The sequence below is a fragment of the Etheostoma cragini genome, chromosome 18 (genome assembly GCF_013103735.1).
Source record: "Etheostoma cragini isolate CJK2018 chromosome 18, CSU_Ecrag_1.0, whole genome shotgun sequence".
In the NCBI taxonomy this organism is placed as follows: domain Eukaryota; kingdom Metazoa; phylum Chordata; class Actinopteri; order Perciformes; family Percidae; genus Etheostoma; species Etheostoma cragini.
In genome coordinates, this window is record NC_048424.1 from 13109383 (window position 1) to 13133546 (window position 24164).

Genomic DNA, 24164 nt, shown 5'->3' on the forward strand with positions numbered 1-24164 from the left:
TTTAAAACCTAACCCTCTGCTAAGTATTACATGTATGATATTATAATGGTTCTTCTTATTTCACTATATAATGCTACAAATTAATGCTACATATTTCTAACTCATACATTTTCTTTTCAAGCAACATCTTCACAAGAAGAGAATATGTGCCAAAATGATTATATATGATTATTTTTGAAAACACACACTAACATTTCTTCAATTCTGTGTGTGTGTGTGTGTGTGTGTGTATTATAAAGAGAAGGTTGTAATGGGAAACAACACCAGTGTGCCATGATTCACAGTCAGTAGGTGACTCATCCATGGACAGAAGCATACATACAGTACAGTATACCCCTTGCTTGCATCCATATTCCTCACCTCACAAATACATAATATGTTGGTATGTGCATTTGCTGAGCGACAAACACACATAAAACCTGCACCGAACCTTCACACAGCGCACGCAGTCTATGGCATAACATTAACCTGCGCCTGCTCGATTATTGCTTCCTTTTCAATCATAGAGTTTCCATCACAAAAACTGAACTGCTAACAAAGGATCAACTACATCTCCGGGTGGCTGATTTGGCCCGAGGCACCGACAAAACCGAACTACATCATCACCCTTAATGGATAAGCCAGCTAAGAAATGTAGAGAAAGTTATCTACGTGGAGTGTAAATGGAGATTTTCATTAGCACGTACCAGCCATGCACTTTCATTCAGACTCTATTTCATCTATTTCTACATGATTGTTTGACTTTCTCTCAAGGACTGAATGCATGTAAAATGTCTATTTGACCCAAAGCTACTGTCCTTAATAATAAAACACAGGCGTCTGACAACATATGTCACATTATGCTTCTAACATGTTTTTTTTTTGGCAAAATAATTCTCTCAATAAGACAAATGATAGTTTCAAAGTGCTTATGGCAAATTGCAGTATCCTATCCATTATCTTCCATGTACTTTTACTGCACTATTTAAATATGGGCAGCAGGCATTACTGTAATATCCCAGTTGTGTAGACAGATACATACGGTACAGGAAGTCAAAGGGCTCCTTCTACTGATCTTAGACCAGCAGTGTGGAGATTACAACAAGACAAGTTGAGTCATTGTGTGCAACAAACAGTAGAAACACCTACAGCATTTACACCATGTGACAGATGGGATGATTCTATATTTGAAGGCTATCTATACTATTTATACTCATATATAATATCTCTATTAAATCTGATCAATTTATATATTTACACTGAATTGTATTCATTCACATGAATCACTGTACAGTTCCCTACGTGTCAATGTCATATCAATTCAAGGCGTTAAGGGCTCAGTTGGTCAAAACACACACAAGGCTGGGTGGTGCGAGTTTCTACGGAGACAACGGGTGTCACGCACATACTTAGTTGCCATGGTTATGCCAAATGTGACACCAAGCAGAAGTTGGGACTGCAGATTGGGTCTACTACGTGGAGGAGTTTATCAGCAGTGGCATCATTTACTCCTGGTCTTTAATCTCCTCTTTTCTCCTTGCACTGCAATTTTTCTGCTTTGACATTCTCCTTCTCTCCATCTGTCACTTTTCTATCACTTTTAAACCATGTTTCACTCCCTTTCCCTTTGCTGCAGTCATCCCTCCATCACAGTGTGCTAGTCAGACCTCAGCGTCCTCAAGCTTTTCACTGACGCGGGAGACACCAACAACACTCCCCAGTTATTTTCTGTTCAAAGAAGTAGAGGGGGATGCAGCGCCCTCCTGTGGTGTGTACATATGTGGCGTGTACTACACGTGTATGTTTTGTCAACACTTGTCGATTTCAGAGCACTCCGTGTCCATGTCAGAGTCATACAGCGAGTGGCCTGTCCGGTCGCTGTCGGGTGACTGAGGGTCCTTTGGTGTGCCGGTATGTGAAGTGTGTGTGTGTGTATTGTCCAGGAAAGTGTCCGTGCGGGAGTAGAGGCCCAGATCGGGCAGTTTCAACTGTGAGTTGCTGCCCTCTGTGGTGTTGCTGTAGCAGAAGTCCTCCAGGTCCACGAACCACTCAGGCCAGAATCGCCGGCGGATGCGCTCACAGTACATGGCCAGGTTGATCAGTTCCCCTGGGAGGAGGACGGAGTGGGTGAAAAGAAATGTCAGTCCTATTAATGAATAAAACACCACTAACACTTGATTAGTCAGTTGGCATTGATTTTGATAATTAATATAATAATTAGTTCAACAACAGTATCTGGTTCCACCTTCTAAAATGTGAAGATTGGCTTCTTTTTGTTGTCCTTTGTGATAATGAACACATCAAATCTCAAATTATCTTACAAATTAAATGATAGATACAGCATGTTCCTTTAGGATCTTACCTTTGATCAGCTGCTCCGGCCGCGTTCCTGGTAGTGTCCACATAGCGGGGGCCAGGTGACTGAACACTGCAGCGTCTACTGTTGAAAGCTTAGAGCCCATAAGATACTTCTTATCACCTTAGACAGCACACAGGGGGGGGAAAAACAAATATGTCAAATAACAACACACAAAAACAATCCACGTAGAGACGTTCTTTTTCCTATTAAAGAAATAGTTCAACCTTTCGGGAAAATATGCGCATTCACTTTTTGCTGAGAGTTTGATAAGAGAATTAAAAACACTATCATGTCTGTATGCTGAATAAACAACCAGAAGCTGGATAGCTTAGCTTAGCATACATACTGGAAACAGCTAGCTTACATTCATTTGAATAGAAAATGTACCCATGAGAGAAAACTGAAAGGGAATAAAAACCTTTCAGGCCACAAAGTAAAAGGCATCAGAGATCAATAGATGCTTTAAGGGTTATGCGTCTTTAACCATAGCGAGCACCACTTCGGATCTGTCTCTCTTACCTCCTGCCAGAGGTCATGTATTGATTCTAAATTACAATGCTAACATTCCACCACAGGAGGTCAGTATTGTGTTATTATTTGACATGTACAAAGACAATAGTGCTGGTTGTAGTTCTTATGGCACACATTAAAAAGCCATAGTTCTTTTCTGCCAATAAAGCAGTTGATCTGCAGGGTAAACTATGTAGAACACAAATTGTGACAAAGTCTCGCAATTACAAAGTGAACATCCTTAATAATCTCTTTGGATACAGACTACACTCAAAAATGCTCCAAGAAATTATATTATAATAGAGTTAGAATTTTCCATATGACGAGCATTTCCAGATTTCTCACCTAGCAGAGTGGCCAGGGTGCGCATGTCCTTCTCCATCAGGGCATAAACCTCCTCCTCAGAGAACCGCCCGATGCCGTGCCCGTACATCTCCCTCTTGACAATCCCGCCGGTCAAGTGACTCAGGATCCACTTGAGCAGGTCACTCAGGGGCCCGCTCACTGACAGCATCTTCTGGGTCTCCTCCAGGTTGTCCACCCACTGACAGTAAGCTATGGTCCTGCAACACCCAGACACACACATCTCAGGATTAATATTCAAGTACTTCTACTAGAATAAAAAAGAAAGAAAAGCATAGTATGATCTTGGTGGAAAAATGTTTTAAGAATCATCTTTAAAAAAACTAAGTTCAATATTTATATTTCCCACTCCTGCTGTAAACTGCTATTCTAAGACAACAGAAATGCAGTTTGAACGTCCCTGGTCCCTTACCAGTAGAAATGCTCCTCCACCATTATGGTGATGGCACGAGAAATGGCTTTCTCCTGCGGCGTCAGGTTCTTGTTGAGGCTCGCGCCCAGCCTCTCCTCCAGGAAGTCGATAATAAATTCGGTACCAAACACCTGCTCCTGGTTGTATTCAATCCATGGCATCTTTCCCTGTGGCGAGAGCTTCCCATCAAAGTAGTTCTGCGAGAAAAACGAGAATCAGGAAAAAAAAATACTGAATAGAGAAAGCAGTATGTAATTGGTATCATGTGAATTTAATGGACATCGGATCCAGATAAAACGTTTGATTCTCTCCTGCAGGAAACTGAGCAATGTTAACAACGAAGACTCAGGGTCTTAAACACACTGTTAGAGAGTCACCTTAGGAGAACACAAGAAAAACAGATTAAGTAGTGGTGCAGACACTTCACCACATCTCTACCTGGTAGGGCAGGTCCACCATTCGAAGGTAGGTCTCCATCTTAAGGCAGAAAGGGGACAGGGATGGGACGCCAGTTTTGGGCCTGGAGAACTGGTGGAGTATGATGGCATCTTTAGAGTCCAGCTCTTCCTCCTTTCTGTATGGAGGAAAGAATGAGAGAGCTGAGCAAACGTGTGTGTGTTATTCTGTGTGTGTGTGTGTGTGTGTGTGTGTGTGTGTGTGTGTGTTAGGTATCACCAGTGTGCCAAATGATAGACTACAATCATCTGCAACAAAGGTCCTTTATCAGGCCCTGAGTGATAGTCAGCCCTGAGCCATTTATACCAGCTAAGAAAAAAAACTGCAATGCCAAAATAATGAATCATACCCATGTGGAAGAATATGCTGCATTCACATGGATTCTGTTACTGTTACTACACAGCCTGTTTCATGGACTAGGGCAGGCTAGCAAATGGCAACACATTCACATGAGCACAATGCAGAATTACAGGGAGCTGTCCACTCTGTAAAGTGCTGAAACATAAAAACAGAGTAGAAGAACTGTCTATTTCAGTGTGGTGCTGAAACGCCTTCTCATTCTTAAATAGGCTGGTTTTTGCTGCAACAACAGAATGAGGGTATTGTGCAATATAGCCTAGAATACAGTGAGAGACAGAGCTGTAACATTTAACGTAAGACGGAACAAAAACAACCGCTTGTGGAAAGACAAAACATGTCCCGGAAACTGTCTAGCCAGCCATCGAAATTATAACTGCACAACAAATAGCCTGTCTCCCTTATCAACATCCCCCAGTATTTATGACAGCTAGCAGGCTAGCCTATAGGCTGCCTGTACAATGTATGTAGGGTCTAAGCTAAACACACTTCATATTACTCAAATATAATGGTAATATTCCCAACGAGGCTTTTGATCGTCGATGGTGATTGACTTTTGTTCTGATACTGCTGTGTTGTAGTATTGGTGTGGGGGGGCCTGTGATTCGTCAACAACCGTAGACTGCATGTAACCAGAGGACAACCGACTCAAACCCCTCATTCCTGCCAATTAATAATGAATAACGATAAACAGAAATATAATCATATATCACATTTCCATTTCCGTCACAACCGACTTCCCTTCCAGTTGAAAATCACATGACCTAGTGAGTTTGTGGCTTTGGCATTACATTACAGGTCCCCCCCCCCCAACATAACTGCAGTGCTGCTTTAGACTGAAACCTAACACCGAACGTGAGTGTGGAGCGGCGGAGGGAGGGGAGGGGGGGTAATAAAATGAACGTAGCCTATCATGTCATGTCGCCCTGTCCTTGAGATAGACAAACTAAAGCCTCCGTTGTCAATTCGTATGACAAGAGCTGTTCGGAACAGGCCTCCAGACTTATCTGTACAGCAAACACAAATTAGCCATTATCGTTTTTTCAATCGTATTGAACAACCAAGTGGGAAATATTGTATCACTAAAATCGTTTGAGTAAAAAACAAGAAGAAGCCAATAATGAAGAAATATCCTTATGTGTGTGATTGTGAGTTAGGGGTGGTGGAGGGTTTCGTTACGTCACAGTTCACCCACTCACGATTCCTTATTCTTCACTGACTCCGCTATCACCCCGCCCAGATTAAGTAATATTTAACCCCAGAGAAAATACAGCAGACATGGGGGAGTTGGACTGATACTATCTACTATCTAGCAGTGTTTTTTTTTTTTTTTTTAGATTGACTGGCCCAAGAGGCCTGAGTGTGGAAGGTGATGAGCGTGTCTCCCATTGGCAGCCTGTGTGTTGTTGGTACCTGATGGCCAGCAATTCGTGCAGCAAATAAGCAGCGGCAGCGAGCAGAGCCCCTCCAGTCACATACAGAGTCTTTCGCCACCACGAGTCCGAGCCCAGAGCTGACATTATCCCGCCGTAGTCCTGCAGTGGGTAGGCGATAATGTACCCATACAACGAGAGCTGCTCATCGGAGCCCAGCAGACCGGAGGAGAAGCTCTGGTTTTGGCCAAGATCAACCACAAACGACCGCGTCCAGGCAAACCCGACGCGCCAGTACATGCTTTCTGTCTCCGGCCACTTTCCGCCTCACTCTGGCAGCTCGGGGCTTCATCAGCGGGGGCTTCATGGGTGCAGAGGGCTGCAGGTGCGGGGCGACGGGGCGAGAAACACAAGCGTCCCGCCCGGAGCTGGTCCCCGCAGCGGGATCGACATCCTCCGCAGCCCGCTTGGAGCTTGCTGTCTGCCTGCCTCCTGTCACTCAAGTCAGACAAATAAACTACAAGGCTTCCGAATCAGGTTGTCAAAATAAAACTTGATAATGCCTTGCAACAAGAGATTACATTTTAACTGGACTAGCCTATGATACTACTATTACTAAAGTAATTAACCTACTGATTTTAGGCCTATAGAGCCACCACTATAGTGCTTTTTAAAACTAATATGACGTTACAACACAACCAAAACAGAGAAGAAAACACATATATAGCAATTTTTAACATTTTCCATAAATAACATACTTCTAGCCTACAAATTGAGGGATGCTGCGACATAACTCTTGCAAATATATATTTAAAACTCCACCAATTTTAAAGCATTATCTTCCACATTTATTGGATTAATTACACCTTTGCTATGGTAACATGTAAAACTATCTTCCATGCATAAGGCATATCCGTTTATCTCTACTGATATTCATTCTGATAATTCTGCTGGTTTTTGATTTTTGAGTTATGAAAGGGTTTTATTTTGAAAGGGGAAATGCTCTAGCTGCGGTAGCGTTATCCTCTGCTTGCTTCACGCAGCCATGTGACGTCACGGAATCTGACCATTACCACTGTAGGCCTACCATCTCCTTGAGAAAACTAAATATAAATTAAATCCTAAACACATCCTCTTAACTACAAACAGAGAAAATATGTAATCTTTGTTTCTACTATGACTTCTTTAATTCCAACACCTCGGTTATTAAACATATAGACTTTATATAAAACTGATATGTAATGGGTTATCTTAGGCTATTTTTTGTTTTGGCCAGTAGGGGTCCTACTACAGCGCCATTGACGTTAGGTAATGGGACTCAATGAGACTTTTGTAACATGCTGGTAGATTCCCCAAGGCCCAGCTTAAATAACACCACTTGGTTATGCACACTATACATTTTTATTACCATAAATGATCCTCCAAAACTGATAAACAGACTTTCAAGTAATAAATCAATTGTGGAAAACGTTTTTACCAGGACTAGTAGGATTATTTAGGTTGGGTGAAGCCCTCTACAGTCTCACGCCCATTCATGAGAACATGTCATGTAACAGATGGAGCTGCTGGAAGGGAGGAAACTGCCCGGCGGCAAAGGCAGAACAAGGCTGCATCCAACCTGCCTCCGTGGCTTCTCTGAGGCCAAGTGATGTCTAGTGGCCATTTAACACCATGTTTTTGTGCCTTGTTAGTTGTTCTTCCAATAGCGACAAAATGAGGTGAACAAATGAAGATGCATCAAAGCAATACAACATCCAGCCCTAAATTACATTTTACAATTTGACTGAACTGGACAATGTGCTTTTATAAAGGGTTCTCTCTGTACCCAGCAGCTTTCATTTTGTAAGGCTTTAAAGCACCTTGTTTAGAGTACAGCCACACACACACACAACTCCCACTGTATTAGATCACAAAAATATAGAGACATCTACAGGTATAGAGTACCAGTCAAAAGTTTGGACACAAATATATTGTCACAATTCAGCAATTAAATAGATGGCAGACGATAGATTGAAAATAATATACAACCAAAAGTTTGCAGACAAATCTAGAACGATTGTGGTTTACGTTTAGTCCAAAAAGCCATTCTTTGACAATTCAAAAACAAAATATTTACAAAATATAGCTTTATGCAACACATTATTCTACAACTAAAGCAGAACAAATGAAAATTTCCAATTTAAGTTTCCATAATTAAACCAAAACATGTAAGATAAAACAAATGAATAGAATTATATGGCTATCTACAAAAGGAAAGAGGGAATGGAATGGAGGAGGTGAAGTTGTCATGATTCAAAACAGTAAATTCTTGGATTCAAAGAGTTATTATCTACCCTAACAAGGAACTTCTCCTGGGCTTTATCCTGCCATGGTTCATGATCAACCAGCAGAGACCTCGCAGGGCAGAGGTATCCGATCACATCACAGTTACACAGGGTGGTATCCAATCAGATCTGCACAGGATCTAACCATTTTACAGACTATTATAGTCCCTGAGGAACGAACACACACACACACAACACACAAACCTTGTGATCAAGTTTTCTCGAATCCCACGGAGCTCCACATGAAAGGACTTGCTCCTCTGGGCTGTTCAAGGATGTCAGGATCATCACAATGACCTTAAAGCAGGTTTCTATTAAACCACCACATTGGTTTTATCAGTGTTCCCACATTCCCAGCTCCCCTCTCCTTACCCCCAAATGTTCATCAGTTATGAGTTCATTTTAAGTCTGAAGCAGAGTACAGAACTGCATTGAGAAGACAAAACTGTTGTCACAGATTGGCTGCTCACTGCAGGCATTTCAGTGGCTGCTCGCTGAATCCATGAACCCATATTGATCACCGAAGGCGAAAAGTGAAGATGTGGCTCTCGAGAGCTTGCTGGGCGTAGATAAAGGACCCCCCCCCCCCCAAGCTAACGTCACAAAAGGTTGTGCTGTGTGACATTTTAAAATTAAATATATGGATTCCCACGGAAATATAGACGCCACGCTAGGACTGGCTGTAGGAGTTGCTTTGGTTTCCATTGGAGCTCTGGTCACTTTCACTGTAGACAGATATAAGAAATAATTACATATAGCTCATTGAGATATAATACAAATGTCCCGTTTGACAATATAGTTATGTCACTATGACACCAGGTCAATGCGGCTTTATGTTGTTGTTTACTATACTTTATTGTATATTTTTCTTGAAGAAGACAGATAAAATAAAATGTACAGTATGTACTGTATATGAGGGCAGGGTTATACAGGGTCAGGTTTACCTGTTAGGAGGAGGTTTGGGCTTTGGCATCTTGTTGAGAACGGCAGCTATCTCCTTTCTGTCATCAAAGTTTTTCCACTGGTCATAGAGCTTTAGAATCACACGGATGATCTCCAGGATCTTCACAGAAAACACACAAAAACAGAAGTTAACTACCGTGGATCTACATCTGTTTAATACAAAATAGTCAAAATGTAAAATGGGTTCTCTTCCTAGATAGATAGATAGATAGATAGATAGATAGATAGATAGATAGATATATTGTACAATAATGTTTATAAAAAAGTTAGTGTAGTTCCATTCCAAATTCAGAGGGGCAAAGTCAGACCATTTGATAATTTCTTTAAACACATTTTAAATCCAAATCTACAAGCCTACATAATACTCCCCTTGTTGTTTGTATTTAGCCCCAGATGGACAAAACTGGTTAGCATGGCTTCCATTGCTCAAACAGGACATTCAGAGATATAGTGATCAGTGTCACCTCACTGTTTCTTTAATTCAACAGTTCATAGAGCAGATCATAGACAGATTCCAACATTATGCAACTTTTCTCATGTTAAAATAGCTATACAAGTGGAAGTGGATACATTATATGATCAGTCTGTGTCTGTCTGACTGTGTGTTTTGGGCTTACGCAATTAAGTGTTTGCAATCTTTGTGACAAACACACACACAGAAAACACAGACAGCAAGAAACCAGACTGTGGGCACAAAATGCACAAAAGCAACAGGCAATGGAACAAAAACACTGCAGCTTAATGTTCAAACCCATTACACAGATAAACGTTACCTATTGTACTGAACGCAGACTGCATGCTAGGGAGGAAAAATAAGAATTGAAAACCGTATATATATCGTGCTTTTTTTATAGACAATTTTTAAAATTTTCTATTTGTATTTTTTATTTATTTAGTTTCCAGCAAAACAGATCGAAAGCAGAAAATACATGTTGTTGACTTTTTTTTACAAATGAAATAAATGTGTTGATGTGCATTCTTTTTTAGAAAATTAGTTTTTAGAAATGCCTCATGATATATTGTCTCTAGAATCACATTAAACAAAAATCGCCAAACAAATGTAATGGGCACGCACGTATTAGGAAAGAATCGAATCGGGACAAGAGCACATCGTCCCAGCCCTACTGCCGGCATTCCTCCCCTGATTTGACAACACCTGTTGTTTCTTCCGGGAGACCAGTTAGCTCAGCTCTCAGGCTGGATGCAGCTATAAGGCAGACTACCCATGAAGATCATCAACTAGAGAACTAGAAGATGACTAACACAGCACTGTGCTGCCTTGAAAGTGAAAGGGTAACAGTGTGCTACCGTTACCTTTTAAGGCAGCAAAACATGTAAAAAAAAAATGGAGCCGTTCTTACTTTGTCCATGTCAACAGAGAGCTCTGCAAACCACTGCCGGGCATCTTTCTGCTGTACCACGCAGGCAACATGAAGACAGGCTGTGGGAGGAAGAGAGCTGATCATGTTGCATCTAATACTTCATGTTTCAAGTCATTAACTACATTAAATAGCTGCAATGGGAATACATGGGGACAAATCTTACCCAGGGCAATCATGAATGGAGGGTAGAGCAGACACAGATCCGTCCTGTATGTGTCATTCACTATTCGCCTTGTTCAGAAAGATAACAGCACAGGCACTGAGTAAACCTACCAGCAACAGCTAAATCTAGCATTTGTGGTTGTCAAAAGAGATGTATGAATAAAGAGACAGTGTCGTACCAGGCCAGGGGCAGCAGCATGTCTTCCTGTCCCATATCCTGCACATACTGCAACAGTGGTCTGTAGGGGTGGTACACTATCAGGCAGCAGTCCTGGAAAAAAGATTATATCAACAATAAGTTATCCAAGCATGCATCAAATTGGGCAAAAAACAGCCTACAGTCCAATAGCAATGATGCAAAGCTCTCTCCACTCACCATCAACTCCAGAAGGTAGAACTCACATTCTAATATCTGTAAAGACACAAATTAGAATGGTTTTCATCATACATTAGACCAGTGGAACTGAACCTGTTTGAGGCCACTGGCATATACTTCCTGTGTAAAATATACCCTTGTCAGGTTAAAAATAATCCTTCACACTCAATTAGAAGAAATCTTTTGGTAGTTTATGTTTCTGTTATAGTATGCAACAATAAATATGTAATGTAAATAGAGCGTAATCTACATTTTGCTCTTAGTTATTTTTACCATTGCGATTTCATAATCACAAATGCTTTTAATACCTTCAACAAACACTACAGCTGTTATCATTAAGTTGCCCATTGTTCCCCGTGCCACCATCACTATTACTATGACCGCAGGTTGGACATGAAAAATGATGTGTAGGAGTTGCAGTAGCCCACTAAGTCATTCTCTGCTGTGTGAACCACTCCCTCGCTCCGTGGTGGCTCACTATAAATAATAGTTTACACAGCTTTCAGACAGGCAGCGTGTCTGAACAGCCCCCCGTGACGTCCTTGCAACTGGGTGCCGATGCTGGATAAATAAAATACTGACGGTGAACACCACAGTGAGAAATGCTGCGCAGAACTAATGCCGTGGTCTAAACCATCTCCCACAACAACAAGATTTTTATCGGAGCTTTGCGAACATTAGTTGTGGAATCTCACGCGTTGACAGACACTGACGTGGCAACACTATGATACAGCGTAAGGGGCTCTTGGTATGCCGTAACGTAGCACGGCAGTGCATAAAATACTTTGCGGAGGAAGTAGGAAAACAATCAGGTGGTTGATTAATAGCGTAGCTGATCCACTAACATACAGTTGGTTGAGTGGTTCTGTGTTGGCTTGGGTGCACTGCACTTAAACTACAGTCTTTCTTTTCTTAGTTTCAAGCCGAAACACATCACTTTCAACTCTGCCTGGCCCGACGACCTCAAGCCCTCTTTTCAAGTCTGAACCTCGCTCAAACTTAGTGTCACGCGCATCCCTATACACAAACAACACATTTAAACACTCTCAATTAGTCACCTGTCTTTGTGTGTCAGTGTTAGGACTTCTGTTCATCATGTTACTGCAGTTACTGATGAATGTTATTTCCAACGCTAGTTTTTATGTTGCACTCTGTGCAAGTCACTCAGGATAATAACAGAATGTAAATTGTTCCACAGGCCTTTTACTTACATGATTCATTCTGTAAGGGAACTCCTTTGGAAAGGCATAGGAAAATCTTGTTTTCACTGATAGAGAAAAACAAAACACAATTATACTGTCTAAACTACCGAAGAAACACAATTTGAGAGATTTGTACAACGAATACTACTACTACTTCTTATGTGTTACTCAACATTGCAACTTACACACAGATGTTGCTGCCGAGATCAGCCTGGTATTGGACACAACTCCAAATTCCTGAAAGGACATAAAAGTTTGAGCTTGGATTGGATAAACAGCGTACATATAAAGGAGCTACTACTTTACAAGTGTAAAATGTATTCCTTACTAATACCAAAGAAATGTCCATACCTCAACTTTAGAAGCCAGGAAGACACAGGTAGGAGCCATGAGCACTGGGTCTATACTTTTCAGGGAATACCTAAAAACATGAGAATAAAGATGTATCAGCTTTGGACAAGGCTCAAAATAAATGCGATGGAAATAAGGTGAGGATGAAGATCATACCAAACTGCTCAGAGCAACAAATATGTTGTTCACCAACGTAAAAAAGAGAAAGATGTGCAGTAGCTCTAGGTTTTACCTCAGGCTATGGTAAATTGCCAGTATGACATATCATAACAGTATTGCTTCAAAAGCTTGAAACATTATTGAGATATATTTTAGACAATGATACTAGTGTACTTATCTGATATTCTACTCAAAACTCGAGGTGGGTAATATGGGTTCAGACAAAACAATAGCAGTCAAACTTAATCACTTATTCAGAGAAAATACAAATGTCAGACAAGTGAGCCAAATGTAGTGCAGCTGTATTACAGCTACTACATTACTATACCCAAGGTCCCACATGAAATGTATTCTAATATCACTTTTTAATATATCTAATATCCACCCTTTACCTGGCATAGAAGCGTTTGAAGTAAACAGTTGCGGTAGCAATGACCTGCTGTCGCAGCTTCAGGTGTTCCCCCAAAGCCTGGATCACTGAAAGAGACAGAAAAAGACAGAAAATAAAACTTCATTTGCTAGTTTAAAGTATTGTTGGGTTGTGAATAATAACCATAAGTACACAGAATCAAATAATAAAAAAAGGGACTTCAATACTGATACATTCTATACTAGAGTAGAAAATACAATCTAATATATTTCAGTAGGACTGTACAGGTAGCATATATATGATGATGTGTTATTCAATGCAATCTAAGAAGTTGTAAACGAGTACAGATCTCAGACTATTAAATGTTGTTACACAAATTAACCATTTGCAAAGAAAATCTGCAGCTTCCAGTACTCCTCTTCTGAGAGAAACTTCAGATCCTTCTGGCGCTCTTTCATCAGGTCCTGTTTGTCGAGAACCCACTGCAGACTTTGACGAATAAAATACAAAAATATTAGTTTAATATAGTCAGAGTTACGTTGGTTATTCAAAATGACATCAACCAAACTAGCGGGGAGCACAACACTATCAACATTACGTTACATGTAGCCTTCTATACTTCTGTCGCAAAGCATGAACAATATAACTAGAAGCTAGTTTAATTAAGCATTTCTCTTTATTAAGTTTGCTTTCTGTCTTTATTTAAAGAGCTCTTTCATATCGTAGCAACAGTTCGGGAGAAACTGTGTTAGCGCTAACGCTAGGCCTTGAAACACAGACGGTGATTTACAAAAGAAAGACGTAACATTTCCAATTTCTAATAAAAACTTACTAATGAGAACTTTGCCAAAAGTTTCCCGCCATCTTGTAGCAGCTGAGGTAGAGAAGAACACTTTATAATGATAAAACTTTACTACAAAGAAGCGGCTAGCACTGGCAAAGTGCAGACACTGGAGTGACATCAAAACCGTCCCGGGGAAGGATAGAAAATGTAATGGAATGGTTCCGGAATTTTAGTTCCACCTTAGAACGTCAAAAGAAATACTGTGTTAGATTAAATTAGATTCAACTTTTTTGTCATTACACAGGTACAAGTATTAGGCAACGAAATGCAGTTTGGGTCTAACCAGAAGTGCAATAGGAGCAAATTCAGGATATACAATGGTTCCATAAGTGCAGGACATGGATATGTACTGAATAAATATAGAGATGAATACTATTATAAACAGAATTTAACGGATAGATTTGTTCTATGAATATAATATATAGATAAGTAGTACTGTGAACAAAATTTACAGCTGGATATGTACTGAATATAATATACAGGGGGGTATTACTATTAATAGAATTTACACAGATAAGTACAATGAACATAATATACAGATGGTTGTCACGATGACAGAGTCATAACAACAAATATAGTATAGTATCTAAATAGCAAAACACCACACAACGCAACATTATGAATAAATGTACAGAAGTATGTGCAGTTAATGTGGGCACAGACATTCCCAACAGATATATGTCATCAGTTTAAAATTAATATACTTAACCGCATAGGCTAAGTTAATTGACGTAACCTTGACAGATGTTTGTCGGGACATTCACCCTTGTGTTGGGAAGGTTCAACATTCCTCTGTAGTGTTTAGGGAAGGGTTGGTGGTATATAGTCCCTACCAGACCTAAAGGTGTGAGCGGCCAGTTTACAGTCCACAGTTGAAGTTGTAGAAGTTACAGGAGTGTCAATATGAGCCGCAGTCCAGAGAGGATGTCTTCATACCGCCGGCATTTCGAGGGCGACTTGGCAGTCCCTCCTGCTTACCAGCTCCGGGTGTCCAGTCCCTCTCCCAGCCGCAGGGACACCCGCCACCGGTCGGCCAGCTTCACCCGCAGTGGTGGGGCGATGGGGCACAGAGCCATCTCCAATAAGGCTCGCATCACCAGGCGAGTCACCTGTCATAATGTTGATCAAGTCTATCTAGTCTAAGTCTAAGTCTAAATCTAAATTAAATCCCTGAATCCTAAATCATGTAAATCGGCTCCATTTATGATCAGTTTTCATGTTTTCAATGCAGCTTTAACAGTGTAGTGCATGGCCAATAAGCATGAATGGGTGTAGATGTGTCAAAATGAAGGAAAGAAAAATGATTAATCTGTCTTTTCTGGTCCTGTCTACAGCAGTGTGCGTATGGGAACACTGTGCTTTGGTATGTCCATGGAACTCGGGCCAAAACTGGACTTGGATGTAGCTTCAGCAGAGAACCATGCCTTTATGACGACTCGCACCACTGAAAGGCAGGAGATGGTGGCCCTCAACGACCGCCTGGCAGCGTATATTGAAAAGGCAAGAGGACCAATTGCACACAGACACACATTTGTACATAAATGTCCTAAAATGTCCTAAAATGTCACACAAATCATCATTTTAATGTATTCTCTTTAGCCCATAACCTACATAAAACGTTATAACAAAAAAACAACTGGCTTACATGAAAAAAAAAACACGTACTGTAATTATTACTTTGTTTTTGAACTTTTAGCTTGTAATCATCAGGAAGATCTGTTTATCCTGTATTTCTTCTTGTAGGTGAGAACCCTGGAGTCAAAAAACAAGCATCTGGAGGCTGAGGTTGAGGCCCTGAAGAGCCGCCATGTCAGACCAGGCCTTAGGCAGCTCTACGAGTCTCAGCTGAAAGAGCTCAACAGGGACGCTGAGAAAATGAAAGTCCAGAGGGTGAGGGAGGTCATATCTCATGGCAACATTTTTAGATCATGGTCTGTTGTGACTAATATAAAAGCCAGGTATGGTTCACTAATGTGGCAACAGTGGTGCTCCTTTTCACCCTATTATCTGCTGAATCTTTTCCATTGAACAACTGTTTGATCATTGTTTATCTCATCTGTGCAGGATAGCTCTTTGGCAGCCAAGGAGACGATGTTGAGTCACTTGGACAAGCTGAAGGCAAAATACACCGAGGCTGTGGATTCCCGGAAAAAGACGGAGCATGACATTGAGAATCTCCGTCCTGTAAGAAACTTTTCACAACTTTGAATGATGTTATGAGAATTCACTGCTTTAAGTTAATACAAGACTTATCAACAGAATGTTGCTTTTTTCCCACTAAACCATTTAAACCTTATGGTTCAATGTCCCAGGATGTGGATAAAGCAACGTCAGCACGGATAGCCCTGGAAACACAGCTGGAAAACCTAAAAGTTAAGCTTGCCTTCCTGCAGAGAGTTCACAAGGAGGTAATATATGTTTTACTCTCCATTCACTGCATACTATGTATAGTAGTCAGCGGCTGGTGGCTGGATTGCCTTTCATTTTATTATCAATTGTTTAATGGGCTGGTAATTATTGCAATGACTGGTTATACTTTAATGGAGACCTGTTGCTGGATAGACTAAGTAAGGATGAAAACATGGCAGTTATCAGCATGGTGTGATGGGTTCATGTTGGGAAACAATGTGACTAACAGTTGGTGCAGTGGTTGCGTGAACCTTCCTTTATAACATAAATAAATGTTTCCATATTCCTAACAAAGAGCAAATACTGTTTCCATGTATTTCTAAAAACAGACCAGTATTTTAAACTTATTTTGCAATACAGACCACACTGTTTTAGTGCTGCATATTTCACTATTCTTCTGACTCTGGTTGTTTGTGTTCCACTGAAAGGAAATTGAGGAGTTGATGCAACAGATCTATTCAGCAACCAGCAAGGTGGACCTGGTATTTGGCCTGCCGGACCTCTCCTCCGCTCTCAGACAGATTCAGTCTCAATATGACAGCATTGCCGCCAAAAACTTGCAGGTAATGTGCAACATTGATGTTCACTTTAACTCCTCCAGTCTTTAACCCCATGATGGAACCGTGACAAACACATGGATGTCGTTAACATTCCTGACACGAGATCATTAGTGTGTTTGGGTTATAGACACTGTCTGCTCTTCTCTAAGGGAATGGACACTTGGTACAAGTCAAAGTTTCAGGACCTGAGCAGCGCCTCCACCAAACACCTTCAAAGCGCTCGAAATCTGAGAGAGGAAATCGCAGGCTATAAGAAGGAAGTGAGTACGATTTTCTGTTTTTGTTCAGGGTCACTACTACCACTTCTTAGCATAAAACAGTTGTGTGTGTGTATGTGGGTGTATAGCTTCTCAACAAGGAACGTGAATTGGAAGCAGTGAAGACGAGGAACGAGTATTTGGAGGCTCGGATTCGCGATGCAGCAGAAAAATACAAGAAGGAGGAGGAGGACTTGGAGGTGATTGACAGGATGTACCATTGCAGGATACATATTAGAGTTTTTCAAATGAATATAAAGACGTTTTCTAGTCATGCTCTGGCTAGAAACTTTTTTAAATAGAGCAATTCTTTTGTATTCTATTGCGCCAGGAGCGTATCGAAGCCATTAAGCTGGATCTAAAAGTAACCAAGGAAAAGATCGCCCTGCTGCTACGGGAATACCAGGACCTGCTAAATGTAAAGATGGCTCTGGAGATTGAGATCACCACTTACAGGTGAACACAAAAAAAAAACACTCATGCCATTTCCACAGCATGTAAACCTGACTGTTTTACATTAAGTAGAAATATAAGACAAACAGGGTATTGTTCATTTAGTATTCAGCATTTACTCCCCTCTGTTTATTTGTTTCAGGAAGCTGATCGAGGGGGAAGAGAGCCGTCTGAGCACCATGGTCCAAAACCTGTCTCTGACTGGAGGCCTGCGTCTCACCTCAGCCTCTGGTAGCTCAACCCCTGCAGCTACTTCAAAGCTAAATGAAGCCCCAGGTGACAATTACAGGGCGGAGAAAGCTGCGGGGGCCGCGCAAGTGGAGGTGGCCTCATCAGACACCCAGACAGAGGGTAAAGAGAAGGAGAAGGCCACTGAGATGACTGAGAGGAAGACTGTCCTCATCAGGTAAAAGGGCGATTTTGGCACAGAATTTCCATCGCCTAACATTTATGATTTGTTCTCAATCATCTTTTACTGACACATTAAAAACCTCTTATTTCCCCACCACTTTCATCCCAGAACAGTTAAGAAAGATGAGGACACTCATGAGAGCGACACACAGGAGAGCACCTTCAATATTTCTCGAGCAGCAGATGACACAGATGAAGAATAGCACGTTTATCAACCCCAAATCTCACTAACGATGTGCTATGCAACAACGTTGCACCTCATGTTATTCTCATTTTTCCAGTGCTTTGAAAATCCTAGAATTTAATATATTGAATTGAAAAGAAAACTCATGCAACATGTGCCTATTTCAAGGATTGTGTTCAACCTCCAAGGCAACTTTACATTATGGAAGCTACACACTGTGTGCACTCCCTGTCAGCCTCACACTGCCTTTCTGCTCTTTTAATCCTCCTGCGTGTGGAAAACACGCCTTTCAAAGTAACAAAATAAAAAGCAAGCAATTATAAGTGTGGTTTTCATTTTAATCTAAAAGGACACACACAATATTTTCCATAATTTATTAAAACCAAAGCAGCAAAGGCTTTCCAATGGACATTCAAAGGAAGAACAATTGATACAACTCCCCTAATGTAAACTTGTAATGTCACTCATATAGCAAAGAAATTACCTACAATAACCGGTCAAAAAGATTCCATTTAGTAGGAAGTTAGAAGATAACTGAAAGTTGATTGAAGCCATTTAACCTACCTTACCTTCTTAATTTGTGTGGGAGTAGATTTTTTACAAGTTTTAGTTATGGCGTATATACAGTTTATGTATCAAGTTTATATTACACAGAAACCCATCATTTACTGGCAGCCAGATGGAGATATTATAACTGGCCAGCATTACTTAAAGTAGAATAAAGTCAATTCATTGCACCCCCTCCCCAGTGCATCCCATATATTTACAATCATTGACAAATACAAAGAAATAGAGAACTAGAGTGCAATTAACAGTACAAAATAATTTGGCCTCTCACTGAAATGAAGCAATTTTGACAAATTACAACTTTAGAGTATGCTGCTGTAAACTGAGATTGCATTCAAAAAGCACCTATTGATTAGTCGATGTTGTATGATTGTGTGTATGTGTTTCTAGTGCAATGGTTTGGGTTCACCCCCCACTCCCCCAGCGAGACGATAAACCGCAAGGCTGACGTCATGTGCCAGAGCATCAGCGCTCTCCTAAAACAAAAACAATGTATCAGAGAATAAAAGCAAAAGGACAGACAAATGTCCAAAAGAGGACCAAAAATAAATTCTCACCTGTGTTTCTGCCTCGGCGTAAACTCTCACCACATCCTCGGTGCCGGAGGGTCTCACAAAGGAGCGAGCCTCTCTGTAGTTCTTCACTAAACTGTTGATGGCCTCCTGCAGTCCTGCCGGGCTCACTGCCCGTCTCTCTGCGTCTGTTGTGTCTATCACCCTGCGGTCCGACACCTACAGAAATAAATTAAGCACAAATAAAGATGTCTATAAATGCTTGTGCACAATATATTTGTGTGGAAGTTGAAGTGGCACTGGTAGGAGTATTAATTAAAGTTAAATTTGGAGTCTGACGGTATTCTTGGGCAAGACACTGACACCCTACCAGGTCTCGGGTTACTGCAGTCACAAGTATATCAAATTGAAGTACTTTTTATTGATAATAAAGGCCTTGATGGAATTAAAGGACTCATATTTTCTGTCACTCTTTGGGTAAGACATGCTGGTGGTCAAAACCAGACAAGCCGAATTCCTTGCTCATGATTACTGTAAATGAAAAACTGCTGTTTTTTTAGACCTGAGGCCTACTCATTTATCTAGGTACACTATGTTTTACACATCATATTTCCTTTTTCTTTTAAAGGGGCAAAGAAAAACTATTTCCCCACAGGATTATTTATCAGAAATGGTATACCTTGTAATACATAAATGAATGAGTACCTTAACTTTGAGCTGCCTGTTTGGCAGGTCACTGTAGATGGCGTCCCACTGCTGGACAGTCATACCCTTGATGGCTAATATGGCTTCGATCAGCAGCATGTCAGAAATGGCATCACCTACAGTCTTTAGAAGATAAAACCACAAAGTAACACATCAGAACTGTGAGTTAGTATAATAATAATGATGTGTTTGCTTTAATGGTTCAGTGAAATGTGCGTGTGTGTGTGTGTGTGCGTGTGTGTGTACCTGGTTGATGACGTTGACAGTGTTCTGCAGCAGGAGAGCTGCTCTCTTCCTCTCGTCATTGATGTTGGAGTTCTCAGCTAGCTGCTGGATCTTCTCTTCAGCTTCTTTGCTGAACAACACCTAAACGCAACACATTATGTCCCAGGCCTCAACACATTGCATAATGTTCAGATTTATAATACCAATCCATTAATCACATCAGACATACTACAACACTGTCACAGAAATCAATGTCTTTATTATTATGCAAGATATGTGATGGTTGGTGCCTCAGATGTGATCTGTCTGAAGTGTGTCTGATCTACTCACAGTTCCATGACCGTTGGCCTCGAAGTACACACCAATATCAAACTCCTGGGCCGCATGATGAAGGTGCTTCACTCCAGTTTTAGTACACCTCACTTTCACCTAAATCACATGCTCATGTTTGACCTGACTCTTATACAATATATATATAAATAAACAGAACCACACTTGTGTTTTCTCACCTTCATTGTGTCTTCCAAATAGTTTGTTGAGCTTCCGTTAGCATAAGCAGTTTGCACCACTGCTATCTCCAAGTCCAGACCAGCCTGTGTGAACAGAAGAAAACAATTTACTACAGGTTTGCATGCACGTGCCTAATTCTTTTTGTCGGGTTTGTAGTTGAGAGCACACCTGTGTGAGCAGCTCTTTAAGGAATGTGCTGATGAGAGTAGCAATTTTGTCTCCATCCAGCAGGTGAAATTTTCCTTCAGAGTCAGTGTAGTAGTAAATGATTCGGTCAGCGTCACCATCAAAAGAACAGCAACGCTCTCCTGGGTTCATCTTCATGCCTTCACACAGAGAGACAGAAGAGGAGAGAGATGCAAGATGGAAGTGTTAAATTTAAATCAGCACTTGTTTTTCTAATGTTCAAGTTTTCTTTTAGCACTTCTCAAAAAAAAACTACATTTATAGGAAAACAGAAATTTGCACAGATGTCAAAAAACAGTCATTATGTTGGCAATTTGCTAATTGACAATCTCTATCTTGTGGTCATGTACAGTATATAGTATATACTGTTTTGGTTGTCACTGTAAACTATACTATTTCAAAGTATTTTCCTTTTGAGACAAATCATTTCCATCTGCATCAAAACTTATGTTGCTTCTTCTGACAAGTTTAAAAAGTGAAGTCAAACCTGTTGGAGGTTTTTGCTGCACTTTGACAAAGTCAGCCCCACACTGGTGGTTGAGCTTTCCTTCACTGCCGTCGTTGAACAGCGATATATGCAGCTCCTTTTTGAGGTACCTCTCCATCTCACGCACCTTTAGGGCCCCAATACCATTAGCGCCGTCCACAGTGAGGTGTTTCTGGTCGTCTGTGCAGTTGGACGCCTACCAGAGAGACAAAGATGGAAGAAGAGAGAAAGGAGCAAAAATAACACATCCACACAAACCCAATAAAATGTACAGGGCTTATATGAATTCATGAGAACACATGATACCTCCTAGTTTCTTACATTTTTTGTGAGCTGAATGAAAGCTTGGGAGAGTTTCTTATAGTATCCTTCCACTGTGGCTTCTCCGTATTTACACTGTGTGTTCTGACAGCACACCATGTAGTGGAGTTGGGGGGTGGTCACCAAACCGTAGTCTGATGCAATCATATAAGAGAGTCAGAAGGCAGATTAAAGCAAGAGGAGAAGACAAAGGCTATGAAAATGAATAAAACTATCTAAGTAAACAAAATAAATAGGCATTAGGGTATACAAGTTTAATTTACCCCACCTTTGCTGTGACCACCGAGTGCAGATACTCCATCCAGTACCGCCTGTGACAGACTGGCACTGCTGCTCCTATAGTTAAATATAGTAACATATTGTTTAGTCTTTTGTGCGTGAAATTGTTTGCTATTACAGTCAAATTAGAAATCGGTAATACCAAAAGGCATGAAAAGTCATAAAAGTGCATGTTGTCTGGGTGGTAGGGGTGTATTTATAAAATAAAAACAAGAAATGTCTTAAGATCATATACCTGGTGTCCTTGCCCACAAACACGTTAGCTTCCTGGCTCATGTGTATTGCCTCCTTCTCTATGATGTCCTGCAGAGCAGTGAGCAAAACTTCCTGCTCAGCATTGGCCAGCTGGGTGGCGTAGCCCTCCCACGTCGGCGTCACCATCTCTCCCATGGGGTCAACCAGTTTCACCCCGTTGTCCTCCTGCATGAGGGTGGTTATGTAGAGAAAGACGACAGGAAGAAGTTGGTGGGGAGGATTATGATTATGTTGTGTTTATAGAGTTGTTTAAACCTATGGGATCACATTAAATTAGCTAAAAGAAAGGGAGAGGTGGAACGTGTCAATCTTCTATTACAAATATGACAAGAAAATAATATTATGGGGACAAAAAGAACAAGGTTATGACTAGAAAATACAACCAATCATCTAACATGTCGACACAGAATACATACTAAATCGTAACTATGGCAAGATGCAAAGAGAAATTAATATTTCAGATTGCCTTTCTCACCTCAGGGTTGTGTGATGCGGTGACCATGACTCCGATGGTGGATTTGGTCTTTTTGGAGCGGAGAGTGGCCAGCAGTCCCATCCTGAACATGATGTGGTCCAGCTGTTTGGCATTGGTCCTGAAACCAGCTGTACCATACTGCAAAACCAACCCTGCAGGCTTGGGGTGCAGACCAGACTGCGTTGATACTTCCTTAAACTGTGGCATAACTGAGACACATTATGAAGACATAACAAACACACAAATCAGTCAGTGGAGGAAGAAGTATTGTAGTCCAAGTATTTTGTCCAATACAAAAATAAAATTCAATCAACAAAAGGTTTATTTACAGTCCAGAAGTTGACTATTATCACCAAAATGAACCTTAACCCTTGTGTTGTCCTCCCGGGTCAAAAACAGACAACAATTTGACATTTTTGTCTCTTTTTCAGACTTTTTTTTAGTTTTCAATAACCTACTACCACTAGTTTTACAGTACGTTTTGGAATTCATGGTCAATAACTCATTTATATAGAATAATACCTAATATTTGAGTTAAAAAGGCAGAAATTATTAATTATTTTGACTGAGAGTCAAGATCACAGGAACATACAGAGGAATTTAGTCAGGAATGAAAGTGATCAAATGTATTTGCAAAGAGTGTTGTATGGAATCCAATCCATTTTTTGTGGAAATTTGGTTAAATAGAATTACATATTTCAGATACAGACATATTTTTAAAGGAGTCAAATTTGACCGGAGGACAACAGGAAGATTAAGTAACTAAAGCAAAAGTATTTATTATGCAGCAGAATGATTCCTGTCCCATTTATATCTTCATATTACAGGTTTATCATTAATAAATCACTATTATTACTGCACAAAGAAGTATGTTGATGTTGTAGCATCGAGTCTGAGCAAATGTAAACTACTATCTTTTTATTAAAACAGAGATTAATAAAACATATTTAAAGGTTTTTTGAAATGCATTCTGAAAACAACGCCCAGCCCTGGACCAAGCTGTCATATAACACGTCAAAGGACAAGAATAGGGCAAAGTTTGCACCAAATTACAGCAGCAGTCTGTCGCCTACTGAACAGATACACTCAATAAACTGAAATACAGCCTATCAATTCAATGACAGAGCAACCTATTAACTTTCGGAAAATACATTAACACATAGCTAAAACGGTGATACCAGCGCTGAACATAACAACCAAGCTAACGTTATAAATGTAAATGCATTAACTTGTTTTTTTTACACTTACTGGTTTGTTTTCTGGAGCAGTGCAGTGTTGTCATGAAACGCTTCCTGTTTCTTCTTCCCACTGACGACGTGGCTACAGTTCCGTTTACGTCACGTGACGCAAGTACGCATAGCGTGCCTTTTCCCGATGCATGCCTTTCTGCACTAGTGTGATTAGACACCTTGAACACCACAACCGA

General features: G+C 40.6%; 4 protein-coding genes across 5 annotated transcripts; 1 reads left to right on the forward strand and 3 right to left on the reverse strand.

Moving 5' to 3' along the window:
• Nucleotides 1-208: 208 nt before the first annotated feature.
• Nucleotides 209-6326, reverse strand: faxca (failed axon connections homolog, metaxin like GST domain containing a). Its single transcript, XM_034899619.1, has 6 exons — nucleotides 5850-6326; nucleotides 4062-4197; nucleotides 3624-3820; nucleotides 3194-3411; nucleotides 2342-2458; nucleotides 209-2086 (listed from the first exon to the last, which is right to left on the reverse strand). The coding sequence occupies exons 1-6, from the start codon at nucleotides 6107-6109 to the stop codon at nucleotides 1788-1790; spliced, it is 1227 nt and encodes a 408-aa protein (XP_034755510.1). The 5' UTR covers nucleotides 6110-6326; the 3' UTR covers nucleotides 209-1787.
• An 877-nt stretch (nucleotides 6327-7203) lies between these two features.
• Nucleotides 7204-14081, reverse strand: ccnc (cyclin C). Its single transcript, XM_034899644.1, has 12 exons — nucleotides 13931-14081; nucleotides 13481-13587; nucleotides 13121-13205; nucleotides 12570-12639; nucleotides 12404-12455; nucleotides 12228-12283; nucleotides 11017-11052; nucleotides 10820-10911; nucleotides 10642-10709; nucleotides 10458-10537; nucleotides 9078-9196; nucleotides 7204-8858 (listed from the first exon to the last, which is right to left on the reverse strand). The coding sequence occupies exons 1-12, from the start codon at nucleotides 13960-13962 to the stop codon at nucleotides 8804-8806; spliced, it is 852 nt and encodes a 283-aa protein (XP_034755535.1). The 5' UTR covers nucleotides 13963-14081; the 3' UTR covers nucleotides 7204-8803.
• A 526-nt stretch (nucleotides 14082-14607) lies between these two features.
• Nucleotides 14608-18706, forward strand: ngs (notochord granular surface). Of its 2 annotated transcripts, none has more exons than XM_034899608.1 (11): nucleotides 14608-15042; nucleotides 15277-15442; nucleotides 15686-15832; nucleotides 16007-16126; nucleotides 16255-16350; nucleotides 16780-16914; nucleotides 17061-17171; nucleotides 17258-17368; nucleotides 17500-17624; nucleotides 17764-18027; nucleotides 18142-18706. In XM_034899608.1, exons 1-11 carry the CDS (start codon nucleotides 14846-14848, stop codon nucleotides 18233-18235), a joined length of 1566 nt encoding a protein of 521 aa, XP_034755499.1. In that variant the 5' UTR covers nucleotides 14608-14845; the 3' UTR covers nucleotides 18236-18706. The 2 variants fall into 2 exon arrangements, with proteins under 2 accessions (XP_034755499.1, XP_034755500.1); XM_034899609.1 differs by having other exon boundaries at nucleotides 14609-15042; nucleotides 18147-18706.
• On the reverse strand, nucleotides 18577-24073 carry pgm3 (phosphoglucomutase 3). Its single transcript, XM_034899601.1, has 13 exons — nucleotides 23987-24073; nucleotides 22739-22947; nucleotides 22244-22428; nucleotides 21998-22065; nucleotides 21730-21863; nucleotides 21409-21604; nucleotides 20904-21061; nucleotides 20735-20818; nucleotides 20556-20654; nucleotides 20247-20366; nucleotides 20001-20123; nucleotides 19341-19514; nucleotides 18577-19259 (listed from the first exon to the last, which is right to left on the reverse strand). Exons 1-13 carry the CDS (start codon nucleotides 24018-24020, stop codon nucleotides 19170-19172), a joined length of 1674 nt encoding a protein of 557 aa, XP_034755492.1. The 5' UTR covers nucleotides 24021-24073; the 3' UTR covers nucleotides 18577-19169.
• Nucleotides 24074-24164: the final 91 nt, after the last annotated feature.